The sequence below is a fragment of the Thunnus maccoyii genome, chromosome 11, assembly GCF_910596095.1.
Source record: "Thunnus maccoyii chromosome 11, fThuMac1.1, whole genome shotgun sequence".
Classification (NCBI taxonomy): domain Eukaryota; kingdom Metazoa; phylum Chordata; class Actinopteri; order Scombriformes; family Scombridae; genus Thunnus; species Thunnus maccoyii.
Genome location: NC_056543.1, coordinates 26,040,502 through 26,063,651, shown reverse-complemented (window position 1 = coordinate 26,063,651; position 23,150 = coordinate 26,040,502). Strand labels below are relative to the sequence as shown.

General features: G+C 41.3%; 2 protein-coding genes across 3 annotated transcripts in view; one reads left to right on the top strand and one right to left on the bottom strand.

The window, feature by feature from the left end:
* LOC121906711 (MOB-like protein phocein) overlaps positions 1-2,466 on the top strand; it is a 10,020-nt gene extending 7,554 nt beyond the window's left edge. For both annotated transcript variants that reach the window (XM_042425728.1, XM_042425726.1), the window contains 4 exons: positions 309-395; positions 543-622; positions 722-833; positions 1,156-2,466. In XM_042425728.1, the coding sequence (XP_042281662.1) occupies positions 309-395; positions 543-622; positions 722-833; positions 1,156-1,290 (414 nt within the window). In that variant the 3' untranslated portion in view covers positions 1,291-2,466. The remainder of the gene's footprint in view (positions 1-308; positions 396-542; positions 623-721; positions 834-1,155) is intronic.
* rftn2 (raftlin family member 2) lies at positions 1,485-23,150 on the bottom strand. The gene is made up of 9 exons (XM_042425725.1): positions 22,655-23,150; positions 9,727-9,907; positions 8,744-8,852; positions 7,730-7,904; positions 6,676-6,894; positions 5,611-5,717; positions 4,746-4,849; positions 4,530-4,611; positions 1,485-4,230 (listed from the first exon to the last, which is right to left on the bottom strand). Exons 1-9 carry the CDS (start codon positions 22,791-22,793, stop codon positions 4,027-4,029), a joined length of 1,320 nt encoding a protein of 439 aa, XP_042281659.1. The 5' UTR covers positions 22,794-23,150; the 3' UTR covers positions 1,485-4,026.

The following is a 23,150-nucleotide window of genomic DNA, read 5'->3' as shown; positions in this document are numbered from 1 at the left end:
CAGATGAGCCAGCTATTATTGCTGCAGCTTCAAAATGATAATAGTTGTTCTGTTGTCTCATTCTGTAAATGGATTTTCATCTGGATCTTATGTAGCCACACATCAAAAGTTGTCCTAGATCCTGATGTTTCCTCCAGCTGTTTATAGCAAACAGGCTCCTTTAGTAGCACAGACAGCAGACGTAGATCTTGTCAGAACGTCACCACTAACGGATACTGTTTGAAGAGACAGATGTACAGATGGATCTGTCCTTGTTAGGAATGTTTACTTTGTATCAGCAATACTGATGCTGGTCTTTCTTCCCCCAGAGTGAGTGCCATCCAGACACTTGCACCCAGATGACAGCCACAGAGCAGTGGATCTTTTTATGTGCTGCCCACAAGACACCCAAAGAGGTGAGTCAAGACTGGTTTTCACAGTATTGATTATTACCTGTATGGACAACTTTCATATATATGAATCCCTGAGCTTCATGCGAGGCAAAACATAATTCTAATCTATGTGTCTTCTTTGTTTATCTTTTGTTGCTGCTTCATCTGTAGTGCCCTGCCATTGATTATACCAGGCACACGCTGGACGGAGCTGCCTGTCTTCTCAATAGCAACAAATACTTCCCCAGCAGGTCAGTCATCAGCCACTGGGCATTTAAACAACTTTGGCTTTACATTGAATAGGAATGGTCTAGCAGCAGGATCTAACGGTGTCTGATTTCTGTTTCCAGGGTGAGCATCAAGGAGTCATCAGTGGCCAAACTGGGTTCTGTCTGTCGTCGCATCTATAGGATATTCTCTCATGCCTACTTCCATCACCGCCAGATATTTGATAAGTATGAGGTGGGTGTCTGTGGAAAAACGCAGAATAGAGACCTAAAATCCTACAATTTCACCTCCAAATACAAAACTTATCAAGTTTATTACTTTACCAACTATAATATATATGCTTATGAACAATAGTCCCACATAACTTCTACAGCCAGTGTTAGTAATGACTTGTGAGTTACATTTTCTTGTGAGTTTTTCACCTCAGTGACAATGAAATAACGGCAAAGTTTGACACACTGAGTGCTGTTAAAAAAGTAATGACAGGACTGCAGAATGGTGAAGAAACAGGATGCAGATTTTCATTGTTTTGGTCATGTCGTGTGTGTATGTACAGAATGAAACGTTCCTGTGTCACCGATTCACACGCTTCGTAATGAAGTACAACCTGATGTCCAAGGACAACCTGATCGTGCCCATTCTGGAGGAGGAAGTGCAGAACACCTCATCAGCCGGAGAGAGCGAGGCCTAAGATGCAGCTGCTGCCATAAGGGAGACACGCGTGAACACACAATTTACACATTACAGAGGAGACGCATTCACACACCTGCACATACAAGACATTCAAACATACACACGCACACACACACACACACTACTGTACAGTGTATTAAGGCTCCTGTCTAGTAACACTGTCCATGTCCCTCCTCCCTTGTCACCTGTGTCTATCTGAAAGGAAGTAAGGGTAAAGATTACTGAGAGCAGAGTTCAGCCATGCCTGCAGGACAAAGATGACATTTTCTATCCTATTTACATCCTCTCTGTCCGTTCAGATTCACACAGCCTCAGAAGTGTGTTTCTGGACACAGCCGTGCTCTCACACTACTCCTTTAGGGAACCTTTTTTCTTTTATCTTTGGAGCAGCTGGATTTGCAAAAACCCCTATGTACTCATGGTGACCTGTATTGTTGACAAAGGCACACACTGACAGCCACCCCCCCCCCCCTCTGTAAATAACCCCCACTCCCCACCCCCCCCTCTCTCTATCTCTCTTTTAATTCACTATCATGTTCTCTGATGGTGCTTCACTTTTTTTGTGTCTGCTTCTGTTCTCTATTTGCTTGTGTTGCCTACCAGTCTGTTTTTTGGGGGGTGTCCCATGATATGGATCACTAAATTAGCCTGCTGACTTAATAATGCTATTAAAACACAATGTAGGTGTGGCTTGTGTGGTAGTGAACAAAGAAAAACTTAATCTCTAGCTTTAGTGTACTCGCAGTCAGATATTCTTTCTCTTCGGCCTCTGAAATGATGTCTCAGAGTATTTAGGAAGGCTTGTTGGCTAACTCTGATCCTGCTTTGTGACATGCCCCCATTTTAATACTGTGTAAAATGTGTCCGATATTCCACTTCCTTGACATTATAGTAACTAAAAAGCATGATTTAATGGGCAGAAACTGCGTTGCTGAAAGCCAGATTTTACTGCTTTAATCATTCGGTGAGTAAATTAGGCACAGAAAGATGGAATATTGGTTACATTTACTTATCGGAGCACAACCTCCCTCCTTTTACCCTCTCCCTCATTAAGTTATTATGTGGGAGGAGTCTTGTCAATCCAACCCACTTTTTTTTTTTTTAAATGGACTAAAAAATTTTGTTACTGTTGACATTTTCATGATGTCTGTTAATAAAAAAGACCTATTATTCAGGTGCTCGTGTGTTCATATTAGTGATGTGGCAGCATTTCACACAAACACTTGCAATGAGTCATACCGGTAACGAACTCTGTAGAAGACACTGTTAATGACTCAGAAACCGATGGGAAATAAGTGTTTAATACGATAAAAAACACCAATGAGAAAGGAATCCAATTGTACAACTCTCCAAAAAGGAAAGATTGGAATATTAATACTGACATTTAGTAAACCCTGATGGGGGCGTCTGTGGAGCTAAATACATACATTTAAAACATGTAGGACTCAGAAACACTGGAATACCTAAATTATATTTGCGGTACATTCGATTTTCCCCCAAAAGCAGAATGTTTACATGCATAACAAATAGTTGAAACCCAGCTTTACAATTCCAAATACTACCATCTAAAAACAAACAGCACTGTTTCCCTTTCTTTGCATTATAAAATACTGTCGTCATCTTTTCAATAAAACAATGTATCCATCACAGGCGGGTTGCCAGTACCATATAAGCAATGAAACACTGAGCAGCAATTTTGCAGTTTTGACATGTACACTCATACAATGACTGATCAAATATTAAATACTGTCAAACATGTGCATGATAAGCCATAATCATTTCCAGAATGATCACCATATGGCGCCAATCAGACTAAATATTAGGAGGCTTGAACTCAGTTGCATTAATATGTTTTAAAACGATAAATGAAAATGACACATCTTCAGTTTACAGCACCGTGCTGCGATTCCAGAGAACTCTAAAACATCCTCCACACAGAGGATTAACGTATCTGTACAAATGTACTCTTCAGGGCAGCCAGCACCTTCACTCAGGCCAGCGGGGTTAACACACTGTATCAGATGTCAACCTGCGTATTGTCAGTACCAATGTACACAGGATAACGGTGACAGTCTCCCTGATAAATATTCACGTCCTACCTCGGTCTACAGACGAGAGGAAGATCTGCGAGGACAAAGCACCGACTGAAGGTGATCAAAAATGTGTAGGAACATCTTTGAGGGTCAAAGAAAAGGCTTGAGATATGAGGGTAACTTTTCTTATGACAAAAAAAAGAAATGTGTAAAGCTGTGAGTAAATCTAAATTTTAGCATGGGTGATTCAAATATAATTATATCACCAGTGTTGTTCCCATAATGTGCAGAAATGTGTGCTTGTGCTTTATATTGCTGTAACAATTTCCCATTAGCACCTGTACTGATGAAAAGTTGGCAATCACCTAAAAATGGATTTAAATATGTGTAAAGTGTCCGCCGTGGACTTGTTTCTCTCCCCAACACATCTATATAAAAGTTTGAACACATATCTGCTTGTAAATAATACCTCATTCTCGTTATGGCTTCATTAAAAACATGAAAAAGTGCTGAGTTCTTCTACATTAAAGTCTCTGTTAAAAAAAAAGAAAGAGGTCGTGAACATGATGGCGAATGATAAAGTCTGCGGTCCCGCTGAGACGAGTGACACACGGGGCAGCGATACTCTCCCCAGTATTCTAACAATGTTTACATCCTGAACTTCAGTCCTGAGAGAAAGCTGCATCCGTCCGTATTCCTGCTTACATACAGGTGACCTCAGCCTTCCCCTCTTCCTGCTCGAAGCCACCTTCTTCCAGGTGGGACAGGGCGCTGGGGTACCCCCCTCCGAACACTGGGAAGCCTCCGATGCCTCCGGCAGCGGGAGAGAGCTCCTCTGGAGGGACGGGGCTGCTGACCGCACGACTTACAGAGCGACTGGATACGTCACTGTGCACAGACAGAGCCTAGAGACGAGGAGGGATACAGGAGTGAGATCCAAATCACATCACGACTGCAGTAAAGGCTTTTATTTATCCCAAACAGGATCAGACCTTGAAATAGGTTTCCATGGTTCCAGTGATGTTTTTTTATGTTTTCTTTTTTGCGTTTACATTGAGAGTGAAGTGCAGTTTCAACTTTGTACACCAGGGTGCAGCATAGACACATCAAATACTGTAAACAGCTTTTCCCTGACTAAATCTGAGGTATAACTGCTCTCCTGTATAAAACATCAGTCTGTTACCCACATCTCATCTCATCTCACCTGGTTCCTCGGTTGAGCCGCTGCCTGACCTCTGACAGGCCTCTGGAGAAACACAACCTGCTTGGTGGCCAGGTTACCATCACTACTCACACAAAAACACACACACACACACACACACACACACACACACATAGAAGGTTGGTTAGGTCATAGATTGTACATAAAAACCAGCCACATAAATGTTTGCATCATGTATACGGAGTGTGTGGTGCCCACCTGTCGTGTCGGATGATGGGCGTGGGCAGCACACACGTGAGCAGCCATCCAAACTCAGCCAGAGTGTGAAGGAGGGGCCCGTAGTCTGTTTTTACATTGGAGCCCTGGATATACACACATTATATGCAAAGACATACATAAGAGTCACAAAAAACATGACTAGTTATAAATCTAGATGAAGTAAATCAATTGCAGTTTTTTGAACTATCCTGCCTAGATTTTTTTTATATAAAAGTTTTGGTGTCTGGCCTGTATTTTAGGGGTTAGTTCTCCCAAAACAAGCACCAAAACTGTTTCCCTCAGTTACCTCTGCAGGTATCAAGTCAAGCAGTTGGAGGTTTTTAGATTTTCACAGAGAAGACTTCTGTCTGCAGTGAAAGTTGATATTGGTGCAGCATGGGTCTTGAAATGTCTTCACATAAAACTTAAACTACGGTACTTGCACGACTGCGTGGCTATATACACTATTAAGGGTAATAAAGATGTTTCTATGTTTGGGTGATCTGACCCTTTAAGTAAAGAAAGGATTTATCATTTCCAGAAAACTGGAGCTGTCAAGTCCTCCAGCTATGGAAAAACATATGTCTCCATTTCTACTTTCCCTTTGTAAAGAAAAAAAGTCATCTCCAAATGACAAAAACACACTCTCACTTATCCCTTGAGATGTCAGAGCATCAAACCAAAATATCTGCACCTATGGATAAGTGAAAACACACATTATTCTTTTGGTAATTTGACTGAACTAGCCCTTTACTGTACAACAAGACATCCCTGCGCAAATCATCCTGCCTGCTCAATTAGGCACTTTTATTTTGGTAAGAATGAGGTCATGCGCGACCGCTGTGAGGGAGAATCTCCGACTGACCTCGATGACGGTCCACTGCTCTACCACGATGGTGTCGTTGGCAGGAGGAGAGGTGCTTCTCTCTTCATACACAAACAATCCCTCCAGCGACCTGGGCACCGGCTCGCCTGAAACACACAAAGACAAAGTCACTGTAGCATGTGTGAAATCATATTTTCATCATTATATAGTTCACAGAAAGGAATAGAGAATAATTACTCACACTGAGGTAGTAACTGAGGAATCTTTATAAGGGGCATGTGAATGAGCTAATGGCCTAGTTATTAGAAATAGGTTAGGCTCTGCATGTGTGTGTGTGTGTGTGTTCATTTTATTTCCAGGCCTCAGAGGTCTACAGATGATCTAGCAGAGGAACAGGAAGTGAGGTCGCCAAGGTCAGGAAGACAGTTCCAAATATAGACACAGTGGAAGAGAGGAGGGAGGGGCCGCAGCCAAAACAGGAAGCAACTGATTTTTTTTTATGTGTGAATCACTGTTTTATGATAAAAGATAAAAATAATGCAAAGAGTAAAAGAGGAAGGATGATGAATAACATCAGTTGCCCTTAAAACTCAGATTTCTTACAAACACTCTCTGAAGCCGGGCTCAGATTACAAGATATTCTAGATAATTGACCTCTGATGTGCAAGATCCTCCAGACAGGATCGGAGCCACTTTGATAATTTCAAAGCTGCTGGATATTTTGTGAGAATCTGCGTTGAACATCGCAACCGTACGAGCTGAGCAGAGCGGATTCCCAGATAAGAAATAATTCATAACAAATCAAAGGAACAAGATGTTAGAACTGCAAGTTTAGTGTAGCCTGTGGGTTTGAAGGAGAGCTGAAAGGGAAAGACTGGTGGCCAATGAGAGAGAGAGTATGTATGTGAATGAGAGAAAGAGTGAGAGACAGGTGAATTGTAATAATCCTGTAGTCTGTAATGTACTGCTATAATCTAATCTTGACGTTTGAGAGTGTGTTCTCGATGAAATTAGATTTTAAAATTGTTCAGTAGTCTGAGTTATACGCTTCTTACATCCACACTGATAACTGCTGTCAGACACTCAGTCCTATAACAAACCAACCTCTAGGAGTGTCCCAGTACACAAAGGAGTCCACCAGCGACCAGCCTTTGCGGTAGTAGGCGGCAGTCAGCTCCAGCCAGTCGGCCTCCAGGGCACTGACCACCTGACCCTTCCTGGAGACACGCATGGAGAGCGCCCCCTGATGGTACTGACAGGCCAACGAGTCCAGAGGAGCGCAGCCCGGAGCCCAGGAGTGGAAGAAGACCAGCAACCTCAGGTCTGCATGGAGGGAGAGAGAGGTTTGACAGACAGGGTCTACATTACATTATGAAGTGGTAAAGTGCAAGGGCATGAATTCAACTTAGTTTGCACCAAATTGCCTGTCAGAGAAGGCTTTTAATCTCAGGGTAGAAAATGGAATATTTTTGATAAAAAATTAATCCTTTGTGAGCAGGTTAAGTGACAGCAGGCTGACTGCAGCCTAAAATCTGAGGTATTAACACAAAATTCAGCATGAAGTTTCTCCTCATCAGAACCAAAGGTCAAAAGATAGATGGTGTTGTATGTATTACAGATTGTAAAGTGCTTTAAGTGATATACAGATGAATAAAATTGACTTGACTACCACAGAACATGGACTTGATACAGCATAGAAGCAAATGAGAAGGAAAAAATGCTTCTTCTCAGATTTTCCCACAACATTTAACTGTGTGGCACATGATGTAAAACGCAGTGGTTGCTAACCTTTATGGCAAATGTTTGTTTACTGTAATTACACTAACATCTCATGATCAAAATGGCAATGACTCACTGCTGGTTAAAAGTAGTGTGTCATGCACTAACAAACCAAAGAGTTGTTTTTTTTTATAGAAAGTTTGACATCTTCTGGTTTGCTCAGAATCCGGATGTCAGAAAATAAACAAGATGATGTCAAACTCAACCCAGGTTTCATTTGTGAGATATCACTTTATCAAGACATTGACAGTGGAATGTTTTCCTGCTGTGCCCCTCCCTCTGTCATTACACAACACAAAATAGAACTGAAATATGCTAGAAGTCACTGGAGAGTTCAAATTAAAAGGGTGTGATGAGAAAGGCAGAGAGTTTTTCTCACCGGGGCTGTAGGTGTTCTCCTCCAGCTCTCTGTCTCCAGGTGGGGTGCGGGGAGGGGTTTGTGGAGGGGAGCGACAGCCCCTCTTCGGACTGTGCACCCTGCCATTGGTGATCCCACTCACCTGCTGGAGGACCGAGCCAACGAATCGAACGCCCCCACGGGCGCTGCTGTTCACCTGCCAGACACACAAAACCCACAGTCAGCCACACTGTGACCGTCTACTGTAGCTCAGCATCACAAAACAAACATGCTCAAGACGTTAGTACTTTTTAACTTCCACTACGTTTGTGTTTGTTATGCACAAGAAACACTTTGATGAAAGTAGAAAAAGTGTGAAATTCTGTGTTTCCAGTCAAAGTTTCAGTCAAAGAGACACACTTCTCCATTTCTCAGAGAACAAAGATCATCTCCAGCTGCAGTGAATATGCTGGTTTATGTGTTTAACAATATTCCACCACACAGGTGGGATTTATATAAGATTAATTAACTAAAAAACATCACAGATATCAGCTTTAAAACTATGTAATACATAAAGTCACCATGTTTGGAGTGCCCTGGTGGTCGCCAACCATGAACCACAATGTCCCCAGTCTGAATACTGCTGAGGACCTTAGCTGCATGTCACTCCCCATCTCTATCTGTTTTCAGTTTTTGTATTAAGTTGCTGAATGTTATTATGTTCCAATACAATAAATTGCTCAATAATTAACAGTTGTATCATTTCCTTTCTTGGAAATTATGAAAAAACTACTGGACCTGTAAAATAAAGTATTACCAAACTTTCATTTTATGGCTGTAAATGTCATCCCTTTACCAAACTACTGTCAGACTTACAGTAATACTCTTGGAAGCAGTTTAGAAGTTTCTGTTCAGTTTTAATAGGCTGTAAACATCTGATAGCATTTTGTCACTAACACTTTGAACTAGAGAAACATTTTAGGATTCATTCATTCATGTATTTGTTGGGCTGCTTCTGTAGGTTGCAGTAAATGTGTGTGTGTGTGTGTGACTGACCCTGTCGATGAGCGCTCTGACAGTGTCACCAGTCAGTGACTCTCCAGGTAACGGCCACTCCTCCACCCTCAACATCGGCACACTGTGACACATGGACGCCGTCTGCTTACTGAAAACACACACACACACACACAAAAACATCTATTAAACGTGAAGACCAGCAAGATCTGTTTAACAGTAACAGTGTTTTTTTTTTTTTTTAGGCTCCTCTGTTCAGATCGGTGGGGAGTTTTTGGGTGAGTGGCACCAAACCTATTGACCTTGTCCAGCTGCAGGGTTCATAGTTCACTATTAATTGTCACAGAGCTGCAGACACAAACACATAAATCATTCATAGGCTCAGCAGGAGATGGCTACCAGCAACTGTCGAAGCAATTAAAAAAAGGGTAAACAGCAATTTAGGCAGTTTAAATGAAGACAGATCACATCATCATGCTGCCAGCCTTTTCAATATGAAAGTATGAAGAGTTTTTTCAAAAGAGCGCCATCAGGAATGTGTAAATAAAATCATTAACGTTACTAAATCACCTCTACTGCTGCTACATTTATCTTATAAATTAAAAAAAATACTATCATAGTTATTGTATCCCACCTTATTAAACCTTAGAGATGAGAGATACTTCATCTCCATTGGCTGCTGGAGGACCCCTGTTGTCGGGTGGATTTCTAGCCAATAGAAATCCTGGTATTACCCTTAGACACAAGGACCGAATGAAACCAAAACACAGTCTACAAGAGTCAGCCGCCCCCTCCTCCTCCTACTCCTCCTCCTCCTCCTACAGGCACGCCAGTCTGACCTCACTACCAGAGCTTTGCATTAAATATGCAGCTGACTTCATCCATCATTCATCTATTTACTAGACAGTATGATGGTGAACGTGTGGTCGCAGTGGGAATGCATGTGTGGCAGAGACAGGGAAGCCCCAGACAGCTTGTATATACATAATACACATCATTTTAAAAGAGGATTAGGATTCATTTACCTGGGTCTGGGACGGGCCAGGATGGCGCGGTAGAGCAGGCTGAAGGGCAGTGAGCGGGTTCGTCCCACAGAGAGGATGATGGGATGCAGGGCTGCCAGGACGTAGCCTTGTGTGTAGTAGGGCTGCAGGGCTTGGGGCAGCTCGGACAGTGAAGCCACATACTGCACTGTGGGACGGCTACCTGCATGGAGGGATGATAGTGAATGAAGTGTCATCTAGCAGTTGTTGTAAACGTTAAAGCCACATGTGTTTTAGCCCATGTGCACCCCCTTTCCCAATGTGGATGAGTTTGAACGTGCCCTCATGTTTAAGTTTCACATCATTTTCTAAAAGCAACCCCCCGTCCACACTGACACACCACAATGCTACATATCTTCTTTTACATCTTAAAAGATCCCCTCCAGACACGTTCTTTAGATGTGTAAAAATACTGCTTGGAATAATAATTTGTGTCTGGTATGGTTTTTCCACAAAAAAGTCCAAAATTTTCCATTTTAGTGAGCAGTTTCAGCAGATGAATGTGAGAACAGCCTTCTAGTGTCAAACTGCACATACATCATTCTGCACAGTGAAACTCCAACATCCAACTGAAGGAACAAGAAGAGAAACATATTTTTGAGTGGAAGGGGACTTTAAGGTTGGAACAAACCACACTGCCATCATCTGATGAGTGCAGTTGTTGTTATAGACATATTAATTACATGAAAACAGAGGCAGTGCTTACTTCTTCCATTTATTTACTTTTAATCAAATAATCATTTTAACGTGTCATCTGTCTGAAGATAAGCGTACGATTCAACATATATGAAGAATAGAGTTTCCAATAATAATTTGTGAATGAATTAATATTTACTTGGGTTTATAAATGAAGCAGTTTGTTCAAGAAAAGTCATAATTCCTGTAAAATTTGCATCAAGAATCTCAGATACTGTGAGTGCAGTTGAATGAGGACCCTAATGAAAATCTACAGGCTCTTGTTGATAGAAAATCATGCACACAGTCTGGGAAAGTTTCCTTTTCCTTCCTGTATAATGACTTTAACATCACCGTGTGTGTGTGTGTGTGTGTGTGTCAGAAATGCACAGGGTCAGCCAGATAGGAATGCTGATGATGATGACGGAACGTACCAATTATTTTACTTTCAGCTGGGAAAATGTCATTACAGCGTCAGAGAAAGTGCTATTTTTAGAGAAACGTCACTTAAGGAACTATTTATTTGAAACACCCACACACTTCCACACGCATTGTATGGTCATTACGAATCCATTGGTGTGTGAAATTGACATGTCGCCACCGACTCCATGACATCAAGCCTCTTACAATATGAATGTCCGAGTCACTTTAACTGTACCGCTCATCTGGAGACTGAAATTCCCTGCTGCTTAGTCTGAGTTTGCTAATTTCTCGTGTCCAACTGTGTTTCCGAAGCCTCGTCTGATGGCCTCAAATGCTGATGTAAGGTCTGTCTGTGCTGTGTAAGCCATAAAAACAACCACCAACCCAGGCATGTTGAGGGAAACACCACATCACCACACTCTTACGTAAAGGTTATATATACACACACACAAACTATATGTGTATTTTTACTGCTGCTCCTCCAGCTGCGGTGTGTGATGTGGTGAGATCGCTACTCTGCTTTGCGAAAGGTGCAGCACTGAGACTGGCATCGTTTTCATTATGGATTCATCTTTTTGATCAATAGTTAAGTCTACAAAATGTCAGAAAATGGTGAAAAATGCCTGCAGTTTCCCGGAGTGACGTCTTCAAATGACTTGTTTTGTCTGATTCAACAGTTCAAAACCCCAAAACATTTAATTTAGTGTCATAAAACAGAGAAAAGAAACACGTTTTTTGGTATTTTTGCTTTATAATTGAGTCGAACAATTAATCAATTATCAAAAAGGTTTCAAATAAATTTCTGTCTATTGACTATTTGATTAATCGTAATTATTTCCGCTGCCAAGGAGACTATTTGCTAGTTAGCATGACATCTTTTTGGCAGTGGGCTAAAGCATGAATAAGTGCCACCATGTTGTCATTTCTAACTTCTCATAATCCTGGACCGTGAGGCATACGAGCATATAAACAAAAGTCACATTTTTATCTGGAATTCTGAAGTTTAACACAAATCTGTCAAAGACATCTAGATTTTCCGCCGTGTAGTAGACAGTTTTGTCAACACTCAACATATACATATTTAATCCAATCTCCACCATATAGTGCAATTGCAACCACATTTAGATGACATATGCTTATGTTAACTCCAAGTGCTAAATTAAAATGGCCATAACTTGGTAATCGTGAGTGTGACTCACTTGAAATTATGCACAATTCATTACAGCTTTTGGACAAAGTTGTGATATTTTTTGATGGGATTTAGGTATTCTCAAAAAACTGTGCATCACTAAGGCTGCAACTAATGATTAGTGTCATTATAATTAACTAGTGCAGTGCCTGTTCAAAATGTGCCTGTTCAGAATGGGCCGATTGCCTGTTATTTCTTGAGAACCGCATATATATGTATCAACTGACAAAAGTATCAATAAAAACTATACGGAATTGATAAATTAAATGGTTTTAATGCAGACAGAAACTTCACCAGTGATACTACACTGAGGTTGGGTTCTCAGCAATAAATGTGCTGAGTGTGAAGTTGATCGGATGAACTGTTGTCGAGATATGCGAAGGACACACATACATACAGACAGACAGACAGACAGACAGACAGATAGAGATTCCTTCCATCCCAAGTTAATGTCTTTAAATTGTCATGTGTTATAGAGGAACAAAAAAAACTTCACATGTAAGTAAAATTATTGTATTTTTGCTTGAGAAATTGCTTAAACAATGAATTGAGTATTAAACAATCACCTTTAGAGGACTTTGCAGGCTTGAAGGAAATATACATTCTCCAGTGCTTTCTTGTGAGTTGAAAATTGTAGTGATCTTGTTTCTGTTTACATGCAGTGTGTTGGTGAGTTAACTTTTACACCAGTTAAGGAGTTGCTTGTGTGCTGGAGTCTTGTGCTGTTTTTCTAATAACCCTGGCTGGAAATCCCTGTGACCATCACCATACTTCCTGTGTCCACAAAGAGTGGCTGTTCACAGAGGGGCCTGGCTACACACACACACACACACACACACACGCATACACAGTACATTTGACGCATTTCAAGTTTTAAACACACTAAATTGTGCACTTTGGATGCAGCACTATTAACAGAAAGAAAATTGGGAGCGAGACAGGGAAAGAGAGAAAGTGTGTGAGTGTGTGTGTGTGTGTGTGTGTGAGAGAGAGAGAGCATTCCTTCTACAACCCCCCATATTCTCACGGACAAACACCCCAGCCATCAGGGAGACCAGTACACAGCTGAGATCACTGCAGCCTGTGAATGGACTGTCTGGCTGGCTCCATTATCAGACTAAAGACCACCAGAAACCACTAAAGCAGGGGCCGGGCAAACACAACTACAGTTTACTGGCATTCCTGCTGGCCTGAACCCCACTCACTTGAGGTGAATTTAAATTTAACACCGGCTTACATGTTGGGCGTAAAAAAAAAAACCCAAAAAACAAAAAAAACCCAGCAAAGTTGATGCTCACCATGGTGGAAACAGAAACAGCTCTCTCTCTACAGCCTATGTGCAACTTTAAAGATGACTCCCCTTCCATTAGAGCACAAAACGGGGCCAGTCAGGTTAAACGTGGATCACTAGCAGTGTCACACCACAAAAACAGGCAACCATGCTGCAGCTAATGGCTCCCAGGAGGACCATGATGTCATACACACACACACACACCCACACACACACACACACACACACCTCTAACCCAGGCTTTTGTTGCAGCCTTTTTGCTCTTCTCCTTCCCTGCTTTCAGTCCTCACACCCCCTCCCATCCTGCTGCCACTCGCCTCGTCAACCAGCACACTGAGGCCTCTGTTCAGTGCTGTGTGGGAGAAAAAAAAGAGGAGGAGGAGGAGGAGAGGAAGAAGGGAGGACTAGCAAAGGGGATAAAAAAAAGGAGGGAAAAGAAGTAGAGGAGTATCAAGAGGTGGGAACTGGCAGGGTGAGGGGGGGGGGGGGGGTGGTTTGGGGGATCAAGAGGGGGTTGAGCAACAACTGAGGGCACAGAGAGGGGCGACAGAGCTGAGAAACTGGGAGGCGAGGGAGGGAGGAGGTGGGTTTAGAGCCAAACAAGGGTTACGAGATGGATTTTATGAGCCCATATGTGAATGGTAGAGCTTGAGAAGGTGTGAAAAAGGAGAAAGCTGCCCAGCAACAAGGAGTAAAAGGAAACAAGAGTGACAGTAAAAGGAAAAAAAAACAACGCGACGCTATGATTCATTTTTCTAACATACCACTCCAAATACACAACACCAGCTAATGGCTAATTTAAGCTATTTAAATGATGTGACTACAAGGCCAGCAGTAGTGGTGACCATGTGTGAACACTCCCAAGTAGGAATAACAGGAGGTGTTCCCGTTCTTCCCATTCTGTCGACATTTTGTGAATTATATTTGTACCAAATATCATGGAAATCCATCCGAATTTTCCCTAAAATCCCAAAAATGCCACCCTCATAGTGACACTAGAGGAAAAGTCGGGGGATCACCAACGTCAATAGGATTCATCCCAAAATCTGTACAAAATTGTTCAGAAATCTTCAAATTTTCATTCAAACGTTGAGATATTTCAGTCTGAACCAAAGCGATGGACTGACCAACAATCCCATCCGTAGAGTAATGACTCTAGTATGGCTTTAGAAAAAGATGGAATGAAGCTTGAGGTGATAGAAAATAAAGCTACAAAAATGCCTGAAAAGAAACACAAAGTCAAACAGAACAAGAAGAAAAACTAATCCTAATATGATTAGTGCAGGCGTTTAACCCACTAATGTGGCCATCTCAAATCATTATATTACATTAGACACATTATGCCAATCAAGACTCCTCTGAAGTCAGACACTGACCGAGATCAGCTCCAAGGAAACTGATAACTGAGTGTGAGTCGCCAGGTCTGCACTGTCCTTCTCCCCTCTCTCTCTCCTCCAAATTTAATAATCAAAATACTGACTTTAATCTGAAATAATCCAGCATGGGCCATTAGATTCCCAGATTAGATAGAGATTACAGAAAATTGCACTCATCCCTGGAAATAAAAAGAGTACAGACAGACGGATAGATATCCTTTTACAATTGGAACAGAGGTCTTGTTAGGTCAAACAATCTTAGAACAAATCAATCACCATCTCTTAGTGGATTGGGAGATGGTTGCAATTCATCCCACTATTTCTTCAACTGATGTTTCATTCGTTCCCCCCTCAGTTCATCCAACCAGTGTTGAATACACGTCACTTCAGGTTAAGCCTTCTCTCCACCCGCAAATCCCTTTGTATCCGCCCATCTATTCATCTAGTCATGACCTGCCATCACTGTGCACCCTGCACATCATCATTTCATCCGTGATTCCCGTCATAGGCCACTTCCAGGCTTTGACTGACACTGAAATACAGGTCAAGGCAATTTTTTCTGTCAGGATGACCTCTCGCATTAGACTAGGTTAATACAGAAAGTCTTTGTCTTGTGCTATATTTTCATCAGGGAAACTTCACTTGTATGCAATAAAATGCTGAACAATTGGAAAACAACTGGACTGGATGATGACGCTCATCATCGGGACAAAATTTCAACTTTCCCAATACTTTGGTTTATGACCAAATACCTAAAAAACTACACAAATTCCCATCAGCCTCAGCTGTACTTTGGGTTTAGTGCAATTGGCAAATGTTGAACATTATACCTGCTAAACATCACCATGTCAGCTTTATCTCTGTGAGTATGTTAGCATAACATCTGCATTTGGTTTAAAGCACCACTGTGTCAAAGTTCAGTCTCACAAAGCCTCTGACAGCCGGAGACTCGTAGAGCCTTGTTCAGTTAATGTTGTCAGGCAACTACATGAGTGGGTCAGAGAAAATTGTGTGCTGCTTAGCCTGAGACCAAATCACTATTTTATGATCTCAAAGTTATCTGACAACAAATAAAAAAACGGAATAGTGTGGATGTACTACAACAAATACAGTGGCTGTTTACTGGAGTGAGCTTTAAAAATAAGGAACACAATGAGCAGTTTGCAATTAAAAGATCAATACCAATTTAGAGTCTGCATGCTTTCTCACTCTGACAGAAATACACACACACACACACTCATATATACACATACACAGCTAGCAGTAATCAGCTCGGGGGAAGTATTAGCCAATAGGTACTTTGATGTGCTTGCTTTCCTTGGCTCCAGGCTCCAAGTCCAGTTTCCTCTCAGTCGGAGCAAAACGAGGCCAAGCTGACAGGGAGCATTGCTGCTGCTACTGGGCACAGCGCTGGGAAAAGCAGGGGGGCCGGGGTGTGTGTTTCCACATTCAAGTGAATGAGAGGAAGAAGAGAGGCGGATGAAAGTGAGAGTGAAGTAAGTGACAGTCACTCTGTGTGTCCTAGAAATGCTACATTTCAAGGAGATGCAAGGCCAGATCAGGGTGGAGTGGGGTTGGGTGGGGATGATCTCTCAGATCAGTGTTAGGGCTCATTATTTTCTTTTTCTTTTAACTGCTATGATTAGTGTCCTTGCAGTGATATAAAATCTGTGCCAAAATCAGCTCCTTTGAATAAATTTGGGCTCCAAGTTTGACAATTACCAGATTGTCATTGGTAATCTCCAACGACAATCTGTTAAAAACCAAAAATGATAACCTTTATCTGCAGTATCATGCAATAGTGACATTATCTATAGTAATCCACCTGATCCAAATCAGTGTGCATTGACAAGAAGAAGCCAAACCAACTAAATCAACAAATTATACTAACTGGTCTACTGTCCAAAGTTAGACAAATTTTCACCAACAATTTTCATTTATCAACCTGAGGGGTCTAAAATACCACTAATGTAACATACATCCTTAAGAACCACTCACTCTTGTTTTTTTATAATGGGCTGCTCAAGTGGCCCACAGAGTGAACGGCCCACCTGTATTTCTCCCAGTGCTCCCAATGGCCAGTCTGACTCTGCTTACAACTACATTCACACGAGTTGTAGAAATTGTGTACTAGAGAAAACGAGACACATTCTGTATCTGCAATTTAGGAGCTGATAGCAAATTCTCCAGTGTAACGTTAATGTGTGAACTCGGCAGCATCAACACACAACACTCTCTCAAGCAGTTAACGTCGCCATGACAACAATATCAACGATAGGGAAATAAGCCAAATTAAAACCACATTCATCTGGGCACAGGATCGCTATGGATGATCTCCAGTTACACTGTTTATTCAACGTCACTAAAAATTTATTGATCAATAAAAAATTTATTTCAAAACAGAAAACGTTCATAACATACTGTATTCATACCACAACGTATGAGCTGGGTCTGGGACAAAAAGACCTGAGGATCACCAATGTTATTACAAATCATACAGAGGACAAGAATGTGTGTGCAAAATTTCCTGGCAAACCATCCAATATTGGTAGAGACATTTCACTCTGAACTTAAAATGTCAACTTGATGGTGGCGCTGCCGTAAAAGTCAAGCTGTCACCAAAAGTCAGTAGGACTCATCCTCTGGGGACCATGAATGAATGAAGGCAATTGAGCCAGTAGTTGTTGAGATATTTCAGTCTGGACCAAAGAGGTGGATGGATCAACTAACAGACAGACATTACCAACCCTAGAGCAATGGCATCAGCATAGTTAAATATAGCTCATTTAAGCTTGATTTTCATTTATTGGGTTTGACTACCAGGCTAAAAGTGAGGGTCACTATCTTGTGTGAACGCTCTCAAGTCAGAATAATGTAGGGTTTTCAGCCCTGCTCTACCAACAATGGCATAAATGTAGTAGAGCTGCAACCATTAGTCGATTCAAGAAAATTAATCAGCAACTGTTTTGATAATTTCATAATTGTTTTGGTCCCTTTTTAAGGAAAAATGCCAAAAATCTGCTGGTTGCAACTTCACAAGTTTTTTTGTGTTATACATACATAAACTGAATGATCTTTGGATTTGGGACTGTTGATTGGACTAAACAAAACATCTGAAGATGTCAACTTGGGCTCTGAGAAATTATAAGACTCTATTTTCTGACATTTTATAGACAAAGCGATTGATCAAGAAAAAAAAAGGTCAGATTAATTGATAATGAAAATAATTGTTAGTTACAGCCTTGAAATGTAGCATGAGAAGTATTGAGTGAGTTTGTAGAACAAAGATGTGTGCAGGTGGTGGAACTTGCCTAAACCAAACCACAGCAGACAGTTCAACAAAGTATGCAACAAGATATACAGACGTCTCTGAACTGTAAGGCATCTGCCGGCCAGGTGCTTGTCAGGAATGCAATATATGTCGTGTACTGACGCATGTGGTTATTAACACTCAAAAACATACAAGCCCTAAATCTGACGACTACTGACTCCTTGCTCATCCTCCTCCTTTAACAGACTGGATCCGCCAATCAGGAAGGCATCACAGCGAATGTCTTTAATAAAGATTAAACAGATGCCACGGTAATTAAGACATACCGGTCCAGTCATGCCTAGAAATTTCATCACACTTTTCACTTGAGGCAAGCGTTTTAAAAAATCCTGCAAGGAAAACTACCAGTACTTGCTTTTTAATGTGTTTTGCTTAGATTTCTTTACTATTAAATCAATTCCAGGAAACTTCAGCACCTTTCTTGTTTGGTTCACCCTTGTGTACGATCACTTCGGGGCTTTTATTTCCTCAGCCAGGCTCTGTCTGGGAGGTGAGCAAACCTTGAGTGAATTTGGGAGCACATCAAATATCCTCTTCATCATGGAAGTGGTTTCAAACTGGAAAGAAACCCTGTAGAGTCTCTTTTGAAATGAGAATACAGTCTGGCTTAAATCTGATTAACAGCCAAGGAAACACATTTAGTGGCACAGATTGGCTTTTTGTGAGAGTTTATCTTCCATTTAGACTGTCTAAACCTGTACATAGATTCCAACTACTTCTTGACCAAATTATAAAATGAGGTGATTGATTAACGCAGGCCTCACTGAAGTAAACAAGTTATAGTCTTGTAAAATAAAAACAGAAACGCTTCTGAGAATGCCAGCCATCACCAGACTGCACATGACTACTAGAGATTGGAATCACTGCGGTTGTGTGTCTTAAGCTGTGCCAACCATTATTCACACTTAAGAGACTTGCACATTTGCACACTCAAAGTCAGTGACGATCACACAAATCCAAGAAGACAGAAAGGCTGCACGTTAAACCAGCATTTTTACCGTCCAACTCACATAGTAAAAATGAATTTACTGTGTTGGATTTCTCTTCTCCTTAAAATGTCTGATCCAATCACACATGTACAAATGTATACTGAGAATGTATCAGTGTCTTATGGCTCTAGCAACATCTGGAGTTGGTCAAAGATGCAAGTGATCAAATTTAGGCCAGTGAATGCTGTTTTTTGGTTATTTGCAGGTGAAAAGTCTCAAATTTGTAGTGCATGTCTAGCACAAAGGACAAATCTCCCAAACACAGCTGGACACAGACAATCTGCCAAACAATTTGTGTATAGTGTATAATAGTGTATAATCTTCTTCCTCAGCTGTTCAGCAGCACTCACAGTTTCCCACAGATAAAAATCTAGCATGACCATGAAAGCAACACAAGTAGAGGCATTTGAGATATATAGTGATTACTAGTGCTAACCACAGTTTGTGTAAGGTGGATCCAGACACAATCTAGACACTGGGTCTGAGCAGGGACTATGACTCAAATACACCCTGTTTGAAGTACTATATTTATAAGCCTGTCTGAGAGCAGAACCCATGACTCCCTGCTGATGACAGGCGCAAGAATCAGAGCACTTCAGACAAACTTTCCAGTATAAAACCGCATGCTGCAGAGAAGCATTACTGTCGTGGGTCATGAACTTGTTGCTGGTAGGAGACAGAGAAATCTGCTGTCATTCATAAAGAAAGCTTTCTGTGTTGACAGTAAACGCGCAAAATTCAAGCCCAATGTGTCACATCCCGTGTGTCAAACTCACTGTTGTTCACTGATGTGCACTCTAACAGGGTTCACAGGACAGGTTTGATAACCGATTTTATTAAATGGATTGGGCTAGATGTGATTAATCCACATTACATACAGTTTCTTTGTCAATTTCATTATAAAATTCAGAGTTTGGGCTGTCAATTACATCCATTTATTCATGACGGGCAGTCAATTCAGTTTTTAGTGGTGCAGCAATTTCTGGCCTCATGTTACATAAAAATTATATTAGTATTTAGATCTTAACTTTGCAGAAAAGAGAGCACCAGGATGAGGTATCGGGGACAGAAACAGTCAGATCAGTGCATCTCTAGAGTGGACTGGACAGAGCAGCATGCTGGGAAATACCTGCACATTTATCATGACAGAAGGTGGAGTACATTTTGTTGGCAGAGACAGTAAAAGAGACAACAAACAGCTGAGCTGAACAGCTCCTCTATTCAGAAAAAAGTCTGACAGTTTCACAAGATGTTTTTGGTGATTTTTTGCCAAGATAGCTGTATTACACAGTCCTCTTAAAGACACATGCCTATGTGTTTCAAAACAAAACTCCAAGGAACTGGTAAGATTACCTCATCTCTGAGGGCAAATTTCATATGCAGGATGGGAAATCGGGCAAAAAAATGTTCGGTTCTGGTGACCGTTCATTACACAATCTGAGAACACATAATCTGTTCCCAAGTGTAAAGAATGAACCACCATTGCTGAACATTCAAAACTTCATTATGATATTTTATCATTTTCCATGACTATTTTGTCAGTTTCCTGGACAGTTGTATTTAAGGTATTACATTTTTTCCATGGTTCACACAGTACACAAAGGGACCCAGTTAAAGTGTTTTGCTTAAATTGTATTCTTATGGTCATACTGTAGAATATTATGGGATACCAGCCGGCTTGTAAATATGATTCCTATTTTTCAGACAGAGGACATGTCACAGTAATCAGACTGACAATGGGGTTAAAGAGATACTGTGCATCAAGCATATGAAATAGACATCCTGTATCTCCATCACAGGCAAACTAACCTCATTGTCTACGTGATGGGACTGGGTACAGGACTGGCTTCATGCTGTAAGCTGGACGGTCCTAAAGTCATTAGGAGGCGGGATCTGTACTTTACTTCCCTTACCCTCCTAATTTGGAAAGCAGCACTTTCCCTCCATGATTCATTATTGTGTAGGCCTGCTGTTTACATGCTGGGCTCTCATTCAGAACTTAATCACCATTTCCTTCCAAATAGGTCACAGTCAAAACAGCCAGTCGGAGGACCAGATGAAGGGATTATCCTTGAAAAATGGCAACCCTCGGCCATCTGAGATTATCACACATGTTCAAATTAGATTCTATAACACAGCAGGTGGGTTTCTCTCTGGAAGCGTACTGCATTTTGCTGCATGCCTCTCACATGGGAAGGTGTGTGTGTGTATGCGTGTGTGTGTGTCCATGTGTGTGCCAAGGGTAGAAAGGCTACTAGCGGAGACAGGAAAAAAAAACCTTCTGTGACCTATTTCTAGATAGGCTGAAAGAACGACCCTGTTGCTAGGAAAAGTCTGGAGGTAGATGCTGTAATGTCACACACATGTAGTGAGTAACAATCTGAAAGAGCAATTTAACTGAATTTAAATACACATTACCATTAACAGTGTGATGTGGATACTACTGTAACTGCACCCTGTCTGGCAACACGGTCGGTTTTATTGCACTTTACAAGCATCACAGGAAGATACAGCCCCTGTGAGAATAATAAAGGGATACAAGGTGGAAATAAAAACTACCATAAACAGGGTGTTTGCTATTTAGGACTGTTTTAAAGCTAAATATAAAGAAATTTCAGACAGCTTTTAAGGAAGGTTTACAGGAAGGTTTTAGTCAACAGAAGGACACAAAAGGATTCTTTACAGTGGAAAGCAGCAAATATAATATTTGTTGAGAGGAGTCAACCAAATGGCTAACAGCTTTATTAGCATTTTACTCATTTTGCTCCATAAAGATTAGCCTATATATGTGACCAGAGCTGCAATGATTAGTCGAGCAACAGAAAATTAATTAAAATTCCTGGTTCAAGCTTCTTAAATGTGAGTGTTTTCTGGTTTCTTTACTCTTCTATGATAGTAAACTGAATATCTTTGGGTTGTGGACTCTTGGACAGGATAAAACAAGACATTTAAGGTTGCATCTTGGGGTTTGGAAATCAGTGATCGACATTTTTCACCATTTTCTCACATTTTATAGACCAAACGACTAATCGATTGAAGAAGAAAATAATCATCATTTGCAGCCATATTAGTGACAGTAGTTTCCTTTAAGACAAATGGCAAGGTAAGTGATAGAGTGATGAATGCAAACCAGTTCTGCGACTAATAACTATAATCATTATTAATCGTTTGATCTATAACATGCCAGAAAATAGGGGGAACAAGTTCCCAGAGCCAAAGGTGACATCTGTGAAGTGCAACTGACAAATCATCAATCAATTAATCATTTTGCCAAATGTAGGAGATTAGTGAAAATGCCTATAGTAATTTCACACAGCCCCAAAGACTTATGTTATCCAACCAACAGTCTAAAACCCAAAGATATTAAATAAAAACATCACATTTAAGAACCTGGAACCAGAAAATGGCATTTCTCCTTCAAAATTAAACGATTGATTAGTTATCAAAGTTTCCAATTAATTGTCGATTGCTCCACTAATCGACTGTTCAGCGCTGCTTTAAATGTACTTTTTTTACCTGGTCTGCGGGTCCATTCTGGGATTGGTTTGGTAAATATAATAAGTATAAGTATAAAGGGAGTTAATAACTAGGCTATATTACAGTTAATATTGGTAGCACAGTGTCATCACAGCCTACCTTCCAAACTGAAGTCGAGCAGCACATACTCGTACACAGTTTCTGTTTTGGTCTCCACTTGTGGTCTCTTCAAGGTGGAGTAGATCTTCCCGGGGCTGCTATCCTCCGGGTCTTCCAGTTTCCGCAAGCCGCAGCCCATGGCCTCAGAGGCGGGGACAGCCGCTCGCTCAGCGCGGTAAGAGCACCGGAGGAGCCGCTCTGCCCGCAGACAGACAGACAGACAGACACACTCAGCTTGTCGTAATTTCAACTTTAACGGGACGGCTCCATCCCTCCTCTGTCCACGCTGTTAATCCTCCTGAGTGCTCCCAGATAATCAGCCCAAAGCTGGAACAACGAGAGCCGAACTCTTAGTGAAGAAAAAGTGAGGCGGAGGATTAGTTCATGAGGCGGCTGCTTCTTGAAAAAGTATCCCGCCGGAGAGGCTGCAGGTCTGCAGCGTGGAGAGGAGGAGCGCTCTCTGGAGAAAAGTTTCCCCACAGTGAAGCTAGACGGA

What these genes read in the sequence shown, in the direction of transcription:
- rftn2 (XM_042425725.1), bottom strand. Translation starts at nt 22,793, where the DNA reads ATGGGCTGCGGCTTGCGGAAACTGGAAGACCCGGAGGATAGCAGCCCC. An exon ending in GGAGAACACCTACAGCCCCG is followed by an intron (nt 6,895 to 7,729) that starts GTGAGAAAAACT and finishes CCCTCCATGCAG; the next exon opens with ACCTGAGGTTGCTGGTCTTC. An exon ending in CGGCTCAACCGAGGAACCAG is followed by an intron (nt 4,231 to 4,529) that starts GTGAGATGAGAT and finishes CCTCGTCTCTAG; the next exon opens with GCTCTGTCTGTGCACAGTGA.